At 26.8% G+C, this 12,912-nt stretch overlaps 1 protein-coding gene across 1 annotated transcript; it reads left to right on the plus strand.

Annotated features, from left to right (window-relative positions):
- Window positions 1-8,075: 8,075 nt before the first annotated feature.
- On the plus strand, window positions 8,076-12,912 carry LOC137818454 (defective in cullin neddylation protein (DUF298)). Its single transcript, XM_068621901.2, has 10 exons — window positions 8,076-8,397; window positions 9,084-9,168; window positions 10,619-10,693; window positions 10,799-10,835; window positions 10,998-11,081; window positions 11,208-11,268; window positions 11,557-11,663; window positions 11,728-11,793; window positions 11,944-12,078; window positions 12,729-12,912. The coding sequence occupies exons 1-9, from the start codon at window positions 8,322-8,324 to the stop codon at window positions 12,037-12,039; spliced, it is 687 nt and encodes a 228-aa protein (XP_068478002.1). The 5' UTR covers window positions 8,076-8,321; the 3' UTR covers window positions 12,040-12,078; window positions 12,729-12,912.

Genomic DNA, 12,912 nt, shown 5'->3' on the forward strand with positions numbered 1-12,912 from the left:
TTATTAATGTTAAATTGTTTTTAAATTAGTGTCTAACTAACCACCGAAGTTTTTGTGATCAATTATTTAGATTCTAAATTTGATAGCAAAAACATTGGTTGCTAATTAGACACAATTTACAAAATATTTAATAATAATAGAAACTAATTTAGAAACAAAAAAATTTTGTAGTCTCTAGAACGGTCTTTAATTTAGTTACTATAACAACTAATTATTTTTTATCTGTAAAAATTGATTTATATTTTATGATTTTTCTTGTAGTGATAAGTCATGGTAGATAGAATTGTGAATCGGAGAGTTCATATTTTGAATAATAAATCGTAAGATTCATAAACATTTAAAAGTTATAAGATAATATTTAAAAAATATAGCATAAAACATATAAATGCGTAAAAATATAATTAATAATCACAACTACTATGTTAAAAAATAGCGGTTCTATTATTTACCAGTTTATGTTAATATTATAATGGTTGGATTGGGTAGGTTATATAATCCAACTCTTTTATTAAAATGAAAGAAAAATTATAATTATAATTTTTTATAAAATCAATTCAAGTGATCTGATCTGGTTCACACCTAAATCTTAAATAAATTCCAAATCATGATACGAAACCATTTCACAAATCATATGATACAACTGTAACACAAAAATAAAAACAATTATTCTTACAATTCGTATATGGTGAACATCTGGAATCGTATGATCCTATTGGTATTACGTGTCGTACTATACTTACTATCATAAATTCTAAGGTAGAATTGTTTTCAACCATTCGTTTATATATGCAGAAAAGGTTTATGTTCATACATAATTTGTTTTTGGGTAGCTGCTATATTTGACCATTATTTGTCTGCAGTTCCGTTCCAAGAAAAATAAGAAGTGTCATAAAAAAGATGCATGTGGTGTGAAAACGTGAGGTATAAGGTTCAATGTTGCATTAGATAATAATTGGTGTGCATAAAATCTGAATACGTCATGTCAAGTTTACGTGGAAAGGTATAAAGCATGAGCGTGTAAAAATAATATAGTGAAACTAGATATAGTTAAATTATGAAAGACAAATATATAGATTTCAAGTCACGAGCCAAGAATTTCAAAAATTCATTTCAATCATTAAAAGGAAATGCATGTGCATGAATGCTACCAAGTTAAGAATCACATTTCATAAACACTTTCGTACATTATCAATCAACCATCTCATCTGCAGACTAATATACATTGTTTAGGGTTTAAGATTTAGGTTTTAAAAAAAATTCAAGATAAATGACGGTTTAAAAACACTTTCATCTTATAACTAATTGAAATAAAGATAAAATCATAATAGAATATCGATATACAAAACATAATTTAAAAAATTAAATTATTACAAAATAGACTTTAAGTCTAACTCGATCACATAAAACCAGTGCATGAGGTAAGGTTTACCCTCACCTATATATAATAAAATGTTCTAATTTCTAGTCGAAATGAGATCTCCAACACAAGTCAATTACATATATAATTTAGCAAAATATCATGAGTTAATTTTTTCTTCATCTCTCCTTTAATTAGTGTTAACATATTTTCTAACACATCATTCTATAAGATAAAATCATTCTTAAAATGTGAAAAGCTTATTGCAATATTTACTTTAAATATCATATTTAAATTTATTCTTAAATAATAAACACTGTAATTTTTGCGTTGTGTTATGCTTTTAAGTAACGATTATTCTTTTAATGATTGAGCATTATATGTGTTTTCATATTTTAAAATTGAAAAACTATTTAAAATAAAGTTTGACTTTCATATGATGGATTGTCAACCAACTAGAATAACTCTATATGTGTTTTTTTAATAAAAAAAATACCATACGTGATAATTTGTTATTAAATGAAAAATATGAAAACACTTATAAACCAATTTATTTTAATTAAATTCAGTTAAAAAATCAAATTGGTCTTCTTATTTAAATCCGAACATACTAAAACTATATGAAAAACACTTACATGTTGTTTTTGAGATTAAAAAAAATATAACTATACAACAAGAAAAATAAATATATTCTACCTTTTAGACACTCCAAAAAATCATAGCATATAACTACAATGAGCTTCCATAGATATGCATCCAATTTTATAATGATTTTCATGTGATAAGATGAAAACATATATAGGTAAAAAAAATTGATGGATTTACCGTCTATGTTTTAATCTAATGATAAATACCAATAATTTTGTTTATTAATGGAACAAATATTTATTTATTTTATGTTGCAGGCATAGTCAATGGATTTTTTTTATAAAAAAAACAAATAATAAAAGAATTGGCTTTACAAGATAAAATAAATTTTTGTAAGATATTATTGTGCATATATAGGTCTCTAGAGAGGATGAAAAGACAGTGTAAATATTGATAAATTAATTTAGGAGGCAAATGTATTATAAAGTCATCTCTTACTGTTGGTTGACATGGTAAATAATTTCTCAAGCTTAGCTGAAACCATTGCATATCACTGAATGCAAAACTTTATTATATATGTTATTTTATTTATGATTTTTTTTCTACTATCATTTACTTTAATTAATTGAAAAAAAAAGTTTGAAAAATAAATTAGGTTCACAATAGAAGACAACAAAAAAAAATGCCGGCACCAAACTTAGATCCTTGCATATTTTATACATAAACGTATATTAATTCATAAAAATAATGGCGTATAAAAATGGACCTATTTTAGTTATTTTGCTTCATAGAATAAAGAGTTTAGCTGTAACTATAGTTATAGTATATGAAGTTCTGACACTCATCTTAAATGGTGTGTATCGGATACCGACACTCGTATGACATCTGTAGGATACGTATCCGTTAAGTGTTTAATTCAAAAAGTATTTGTTAAATGTCTCACAATTGTAGTACAGTTTTAACACAATTTTAAAAAGAAAAAATACATTAATTTTCTAAAAATTCAAATTTTATTGTATAAATTATTATTATTATTATACAAATAAGAAACAAATTCTTGTGAATCAGTCATGAAATACATCTTTCTGTTCAAAAAATAATATGAAACATACTTGTGTATATAAATATTTATTGTCAATTTATATAATTAATAATTATATAATATATAGATTTGTGTCCCTGTGTTCTACATTTTAAAGATTTTACGTATCTCCGTATTTGTGTCAGTGTCATATTAGTGTCCGTGTCAGTGTCATATTAGTGTCCGTGTCAGTGTCTGTATTATATAAGTTATAGTTTTTAATATAGTGATAAACACTCAGTTAAACAATAATTGGTATTAGAATTAATTAAAATATATATATAAAAGAATTTAAGAATAAATTAGACGGTAGTTTATTATATGAATGAAAAGATTTTTTATGAAGAAAATTGTATTTAATTTTAGTCTATTTTTCTTAAATGTTTGTCTCTTTTTCTTTTGTCTTTGTAATACGTGAATAATGTTCTCTTAATCCATATCAAATATTTCTCTTACAACGAAAACTCTTAATATGTAATTTAATATAACATTAAATTATTTGTACATAATTTAATTGGAAAAAAAATATTTATAAAGTAAAATTTGTTTCTCTACCATCCACTTATGTATTTTAATTTGATTACATTTTTATTAGGTGTAGAATTAAAAAAAAAAGCATTTTGTATTCAAATAAGTTATCCTGATGAATAACATTTTTTGGCTCGTTATAAAATATTATTCTTTTCTGTTATATTCGAAGTTAATAATTTAAATTCACTTAAAAAATCAATTTATATCTCTAATAGTTTCAATTACTGTATTATTTTTTTTACACATGTATCTCACTCTCAATTAGTGAATAAATATAATTAAGTAAAAAATGATTAAGATAATAATTATGAGTTTACGCGTAGGATTACGACTCCTTAATTGTGTTTTCCCAACTTATGGCTTTTTGACGCGGGTGGAACTACTTATATTTAAATAAATAATAAAATATAATTTTTTTAAGATATTAAATATAGATCTAAAAAAATCGTATTATTTTTATATTTTTAAACTTTTCTAGAATTTAAATACGTTTTTCAGGACTTTGTTAATAGAAAATATAGATTAAAAACTTATATAAATGATAATCTTTATTCCAGTGGTAATTCTATATTTAACTAAAATAATTATAATTATAATATTCCCGTGTTAAAATTGTTATCCACCTCACTTTTTAATGTTGTTATTAGTATCGAAATCTAAAAATAAAATAAAATTACCGTTTAAAGAAATTAAAATAATACGAATTTTTTTAGAAAGCATATTTAATATGTTAAAATTTTTGACGAACTATTTTACTCCAAATAAGCTATATTGCTAAAGTATGTTTTACATAATATATACTTTATTTTTCTAAAGAAAAATGTTTTGATCTTTTATTTTGTAATTCAAATATTTATCTTCCTTTGAAAAAAAGTAGTTGTTTTAGATTTTGGAACATAATTTGATATAACTTTTATTTTACTGAGAAACTTGTTACATTAAATTCATCTATATAAAATTTATAAAATCCAACATATGTTTGAATAAAAAAACAGTCGTATACGATGTCACTATTTAAACTTAAAATAAATCAAAATTCAAAACATAAAAAACATAAATAAATCTGGTGTAATTTGTTGACTAAGAAAATATTTATGAAAAAAAAAAACATAACATTGCATTGATTTGAGTAGAATAGATTTCCATCATTTACGTAAGATTTGATTTTAAATATTATTTGTATTTAAATACATTAGGTGGAAAAATATCATTAAAAAGAAACTTCTTTAAAAATAATTAATTATAATAAAAATAAATAGATACTTTATAATAATTAAAAAAAATAGTTAGAGTTGTCTCTTAACACTGTTGTGGTCTTTATCATTGCGTAATGTATCTTATTTTGAATATTTTTATTCATTTTCTTTATTTATATAATTTAACGACATGGCTGTTGAGTGAACAGAACGCGTGCATTATCCAACATCGTTCAAACTCATGTATTCATTATTATCAATCAATAAATAAATAATAATAATAAAAATAATAATTTAATTCTAGAATGTTCTCTTCCATTTCTATGCATTACTTCAAATATATTTACTATTTCAAATGTATCAAATATTTACTATAGAAAGAAACAAAATTTGTGGATATTTTAAGAAGTTTTTTCAATATTATACTAAGATTTAAAGATACTTAATACAGTGTGAATATTTTATTATTAAAAATATTATTTTGATATAAGTATTTTTAAAATTTTATTTTTAAATATTTATTTATTTATTATTTTTCAAAATTGTTTGTTCTTTAAATATATCATCACTTATGTGTAACTAAAAACTTTAGTTTTAAAATAAAATGAAACGGAAATATAATATTTTTAATATTTTGTTTGTTTTAAAAATAATATTATCAAATAATAATGCTCATGCTTGGTACTATATAAAAAATTGATTTTGAGTTAAAATTAATTTTGATAACTTTTAAGTTAAATAGAAATTTCAAAATGTAATTAATGAAGGAATCTTTAACAATTGTCTTTTCTCTCAATTGTGTGTTTGATCAAATTTTTTTACTGGGTTGACTGCCTCTTGGCCCAATCCGAGTGTGTGTTACGGAGGAATTTCTTTCTATACCTCTATAATTTCTTCTTGTAACCTCATAATTCTTTAAATCCTAAAATATCCTTTTGAATCAATGTTTCTTTTTCAATTTTGAATTGTAATATAGAAACATTATAAAATTTAAAATATAAAAATTTAGATTTCATGTATGTACTATCCAGAATACACAATTTTGTATTTATCAAAAATATGATATAAAATTTATATTTCAAATTATTGAGATTATACAATTTAAAATGCAAAATTCTATTTTAAATTTAAAATACTTTTTAAATTGTATCATTTAACATAATTTATTTTGGATTATACAATTCAGTATTTCTAAATCTAAAATTATATATACAATCTATAATACATCATGGTAGACTATGGTACAATTCAAAAAGTACTTTTCAATCTAAAATATAATTTCACATTGTGAATTAAACAATTTATAATAAAAATTTTATATTATGAATTAATACTGCACCATTTTTTTTTATTCTCTATTTCCACTGTATTTTGCCAGTGGCACATTATTTTTTTCTCTTTGAATCACAATCTAAGCAAAGGAAAAAATGGTGTGAAGAATAAAACATAATATTGAGACTAAAATAAACAATTATTCCATTTTTTAAATAATAAATTAATAATTTTACAATCCATGGTGTGCAGGAAGAAAATATGGTGGTGCAGGAATAAAAACTGTGTTATGGTTTTGTTTATTTTGCGTTGGACTGTTGAAACTGGACCGTTTCTTCCTGCACCTCCATATCTTCTTCTGGCACCTCCATATACAACATGAAAATACATTTTTATCCTTCTTGTGCCACCCCCATAGAATAACTTTCGGATTATGTAATCCGGAAATGCATTCAAAAAAAGACTTCTGGATTACATAATCCGGAAGTTAAAAAAGACTTCCAGATTATGTAATCCGGAAAGTAATCATGCATCTGAAAAAAGACTTCTGCATTATATAATCCGAAAGCTAATTAAAAATTTGAAAAATGACTTCCGGATTATGTAATCCGGAATATTACCGAGGGGTATTTTTGGAAATATGAAAATCTATGGAGGTGAGAGAAGAAGGTGTGGAGGTGCAGGAAGAAGCAGCCTTGAAACTGTTGAGATATTATAACAAATTGGGCTGCATAAAAGGGCCCAATTTAGTGTATAAGAAAAAAATGTAGAGTAATTATTGCTTTCTGTTAAATAACACCTGAAACATTCTTCCTACGTTTTTTTTTTCCAGTTAAAACTAAATTTAGTTAAGATTTGAGAGAAATTTATAATATTTTTCTTACAAAAGAGTTTTATGGAATTTAATTGATACTTTTATATACTATGTATAACTTTTTTATAGTATTGAATTTGATGACTAGAAATTTATTTAATGAAATCAACAAAATTTAGTTGTATTTAATTAATATTTTTACCTGTAATAAAATGTTTCTGTTATCTAATATACTAAATGTTTTTGGAACTAGTGAAAAATAGATTTTTTTTCTGTAAAATATATATATTTTTAAATAAATTCATAAATTGATCTGTCTATAATCTATAACATAGATTCGCAATAAAGTCTTACTATTTCGCTTTTTAAGTAACTATTTTTTTAAAATTGAAATAATTACTTATAATAAAAAAATTATAAAACTATCTATATATTTTTTAAAATTAATTTTTTGAAATTTTTAATAATTTAATAATTATCTTTCATTTTAATACTCTCTTTCGTGTATATAATTTTTTATCATTTTAACCTTTGAGGAACTATTTTTAAAATAAAAAAACTATTTAAAAAAAAAACTACCTACAATAAAATTATAAAAATTGTTTGTATTTATTTTTATAATTATTTTAATGAATTTTATTAACAACTTAATAATATCTTTTATTTTAACAATTATCTATATCATCATATAAAGATAATTTTGGTAATTTTTTTGTCATATTTTAATTGGATAGTTTTATCCTTTAATAAATAAAGATTAATTAATTAATTTAATAAAACATATAATATAATAATTTTTCTTTATTTCAAAATAACTAAACAACTTTAAAAAAATAGATGTGTAATATTATTTTTACAAAATCATATATGTATATATATATATATATATTTTAAATTATTTAATTAATTATTCATAAAAATAATAAAATTATATATTTTTAATATAATAAAAGTATATACGTGCATTTTCGTATATGTGTTTTGGATAGTAAGATATAAATAAAAGAGATAGTACCAAACTCAAATTTTTCCGAGATTATGCATAATAAAACATTAGTGATTTGGTGGTTAGATTTTTAACAAATTATTGTTTAGTCCTTTACACTTACTAAACTTAATAAGCAAGTTATTGTTTAGTCCTTTACACATCCTAAACTTAATAAGCAAATTATTGTTTAGTCCTTTACACTTACGAAACTAATAAGCAAATTATTGTTTAGTCCTTATGCATAGTATTATAAAAACATGACAAGTCAATTGCAATATGAAACAACATAAGTAGGTACCACAATTATAAAAACTCATTTCTGCGTGTCCACGTCATCATCCTCAACCTCTCCCATAGAGAAGAACCAGAAACTAAGAACGCGCAAGGAAGAAGAACACGCGTGTTTTGGGTTCTATCTCTCTCTTTCTCTCTCTCTCTCGAATTTGGCGCGTTCAATCCTTGCATCAGCTTCCTCTCTGGATTTTTTGTTGAAGATGCGACGCTCTTCTGCATCCAAAAAGACGGGTCAATCCTATTCCACTCCCACCGCCACCGATCTCTTCCGCTCCGGTACGCCATTCCCCATCTCTCAATTTTACCCCTTTCTTCAATAATTGACTCTTTTTCTGCATCTTCTATAACCTTTTCCCTCTTTTCACCCTCTAGTGATAATTGAATCCCCATTCCTTGAAGCTCTGGTTATGGGTGTTTGGTGTTTCCTTTGATTGAAATCTATATGCATATCTTGTGGGCTTTTTAAATTTTTGTTTTTTTTTCCTATTTCGTGGTCTGCTCTGCTTTTCTGTTCATGACCACAACTTATCTTCTTCTTTTCTATACACACACATATAAATTGAGTATTTTTTTTCTGTTATAATTCGGTGGGGTTTGGGGATTGTCGTAGTTGGGTAAGGACTAGTGGAATATAATCCTTACTTGAGAGTTTAGATCTTAAGAAGAAAAAAGTATTTCCCATGTATTTATCAAGTCAATTTAGTGCTTTTTCAAGTAAAGACTGATAGAAGCTATTATTAAGTACTTTGAGCATGGAAGGTACTTCTCAATTAGTTCTCTTTAGTTTGTAGAGAAGCACCAGGATCAAACTCTTCAATGCCTGGTCATTGATGTGTTCCTTGTGTTATTTTATCATGTTTATTCCTTTGGTCAAACATAATTGGACTATTATATTAAGCAAGATTTTTTGTATAGGGAAATTTATTGTTCAATATTCTGATCATACAAACATGATTTTTCAGCTTCAAGTAAGGCAAGCTCGAAGGAGTCTGAACGAATTGATAGTCTATTCTATTCATTTGCTAATGCGTCTACTGGGATGATTGAGTAAGTGTGCTTCATCTAAATATGTTTTTTCTTCCATTCAATATGTATATATCAAATTGCATTATCCTTTTGTCATTTTCTTAATTCAAGTTTCAAACTTTGGACCTGGATCTGCTGAAGGTAGATAGCATTTACTCAATGGTTACTTGCTTTTTTGAATGAATGTTATAGACGTATATCTCATTTAATATAGCTAGGTGAATTTATTCAAGTAGTTATGAGCTTAGGGTGTATATGTATGGACAAATGAGTAATGCCCTAGTCCTACTATACTGAAGTACTCATACTGTTATGCTCCAAGTACAATATGATGGTGAGGTAACAGGGTAAGACTTGATAGTATAAAGAATTTGAGGAATTCTTGTATTATCAGGCATTTGGTAGTATGAGTGACGTAATTGTGTATATGGTTATCTGCTTTGACTATACAGCCTTCATCTGCTGCCTGCTGCATTATTTCTTTGGTATCTCACCCAATTCCTCACAAAAAAAAATTTGCCCCTCACTTCTGGCAATTTATTCCCATAATTTCTTCCTACCAGCTACCTCTCCTGCCATGATGAATCTGTTCTGTAGGGCTAGTGATGGACTGGCTCATTTGGTTCCAGCGACAAAATTCTCCTTATTGTGCCTCTTGTCAGGTACATCACTTTTCCCGATGTTGGCAATGAATATTTACCTAGATATCGTGAAGAAGTGGTGGCACGGATTAGCTTGTGATGTAAGTGTGTCAGTGGAAGTCAGAAGCTCAAGCAATGGTGGTTCTCTGGTTTCTTCTCCCATAATTGGGCGATAGCAGCTCCCTTTTTTCCTGCTCATGTCATGGATGATGGTTTCTTCAATTGGTTGGGGACATTTAGTAGTGATTTGAAATTTATTTTGGTTTGGATTTCTGTTGGTTTAGTTCAAGGGAATTGTTTGTTGATTATGTCACTTCATTCAACCAGTAGAAATGGGTTGTTTGAAATTTTGAGTTGTGTTTTGCTTGTTATGAACATTATTAGGTTTCAGATTTAAGTATGTAGGCTTGAAATTTGGTATACCAGCTTGTCTGAGTGATTGCAATCTGCACTGATCTTGGCAGAGGGAAAGACGGAAGAGTAATAGGATTAAAATCTTTGATCTAATTTGACTATACTAGCAGATAGTTGCACCTGGAACTTGATAATGTCAGCTTTATGTACTATGAGGTCCTCCTTCAGCAGTGCACTGAGCGGTGCCTTGGGTAAAAGATAGGATCACATCACATGGAATGTACTATGTATGTACAATATCAATCATTTATATTAAGGGAAAACAAAAAAAGCAAAAAGATCAAATGAAGAAAAACGTGTTTAAACTGCGATAAAGTGATTTTTGGTGTATAAGTGTTATTTTCTATGTCCTTTCTAGATGAAGGTGTTTACATGTTGAAAGTAGGTTTGTTATATTTTAATAAATTTGTTTACAGCCCAGAGGGAATTGAAACACTTTGTGCTGCTATGGAGGTTAATCATACAGATGTAAGGGTTTTGATGCTTGCATGGTAAGTTATTTGCTACACTTAATTGCCAATCGATACCATAGTATTAATTTCTTATACCAGTATCTTAAGTTTGTGTTTTGGAGTTGACGAGACTAAATTTAACAGGAAAATGAAAGCTGAGGAGCAAGGCTATTTTACATTGGTATGTATATTATTATCATGTTCATTGTTCATAAAACTTATTTTGGAATTATTGCATAGCTATTTGAAGCCACTAATATAATGTAAGTCTGTTTAATGGTTGCTGAACAAGCATGTAGTTTTGGTAGTATCTTTCTTAACCATCCTTATACTGAAATCACAGGACGAGTGGAGGAGAGGCTTAAAAGCATTAAGGGCCGATACAGTTAGTAAATTGAAGAAGGCACTTCCAGAGCTAGAAAAAGAGGTACAATTATTGAAGTGATACACTTTTTCATTATTCATGTAGAAATTAGTTTTTGGCCATAGTACTTCTTTTATGGTGGAGTTATTTTCAGTTCCTAACATTTTTAATTTGACATCTGCTGTAAAGGTCAGGAGGCCATCAAACTTTGCAGATTTCTATACATATGCTTTCCAATATTGTTTAACAGGTAAGCTTTGTTTATTTTCTGTTCATAAATTTTCACTTCTTTTTGTCCATTTATGTAGAAGTTGTTTGGAGTTTTTCAACAATTCATGTCATTATTGATTCGAGAAACTTGGGATAGTCTATGATTACATTCATTAGATTTCAACCTTTTACTAGTTTGAACTATGATCAGATTGGTTAGAAAACCTCTAACCAACAACTCTTCTTATTAATATACTCTTTTGTAACTTCAATTGCTCAATGAAGAGCTATTATTTCTTCCCCTAAACTACTATTCATTATATGTCAGAGGAGAAACAGAAAAGCATTGATATAGAGAGCATTTGCGAGTTACTTACTCTTGTTTTGGGTTCAGCATTTCCTCCCCAAGTCAACTCATTTGTGGAATATTTGAAGGTGAGAAATGGCTTTTACACAATTGGTTATGACATGAGTTTTAATTGTTTACTATTTATGGCAGACTCAAAATGATTACAAGGTCATAAACATGGATCAATGGATGGGGTTTTTCCGCTTTTGCAACGAGGTATGTTAGTTGATTAGAGGAATATATTTGTTAGCCTTTTTGACTCAAAAAGTATTCAGCATTGTTTGCTTTCTGTGCTTTCTCTGGATCCTTTTTTCTTAAATTTTTTGATAAATTATAACTCACCTGCATATTCCAATCTATTCACAGATAAGTTATCCAACCCTTAATGACTATGATGCTGAGCTTGCCTGGCCCTTGATCCTGGACAATTTCGTTGAATGGGTGCGAGAAAAGGAAAATTAATCTGATAAGCCACCTGATTCTCTGTAACTGCAATCATAGGTACGTGTGTTTATGAATGTGGTGTTTGTGATTTTTGAAGTTTATATTCTAGGAAGATGTCTGCACCAGTTTACAACTATGATGTGACTCGGACACGCCTCTTAAATGATGTGTCTGTGTCAGACACACACGTATCGAACCGACACTCGTAGCACATGTATCGGTGAAGTGTTCAGTTCAAAAGATATTTGTTGGATTTTTGACAATTTTAACACAGTTCTAACACAATTTTAAATAAGAGAAATACATTAATTTTATAAAAACTCAAACTTATTGAATAAAATTTTAATATGATCATAAAAATAAAGAACAAATCATTTTGAACCAACTCTGAGAAACATCTTTCTGCTAAAAAAACAGAAATATACTTGTGTACATAAATCTTTATTGTCAATTTATATAATTCATAATTATATAATATATAGATTCGTGTCTCCGTGTCTTACATGTTAGAGATTATACGTATCTTCGTGTCTGTATTAGTCTCCGTGTCTGTATCAATGTTGTGTCTATGTTACATAAAATGTGACATAGTGAAATTATAAAATTATTCCATTTTAATAAAAAATATTTCTCTCTCGAGCTGTAATATGGTATAAGGTTGTCAACATGTAATTTCTAACTGATGCAAATTGGTTTGTGGTTTGCAGTGCTTGGCAACAGCTAAATCAAACAGACAAGATAGTAGTGATGCCTTGTGGCTTGTTTATTGTACTTAACAAGTTATTGTTCCTTTTGTTGCTCCACTTTCTTATTTTTGGCATTTTAAACACAAACCATTGTCACTTCTTTTTAAATTTTCCATTATATGCTATATAGATGCATTTGAGGCTA

This window comes from Phaseolus vulgaris, chromosome 10, assembly GCF_051622355.1.
Source record: "Phaseolus vulgaris cultivar YP4 chromosome 10, ASM5162235v1, whole genome shotgun sequence".
NCBI lineage: Eukaryota > Viridiplantae > Streptophyta > Magnoliopsida > Fabales > Fabaceae > Phaseolus > Phaseolus vulgaris.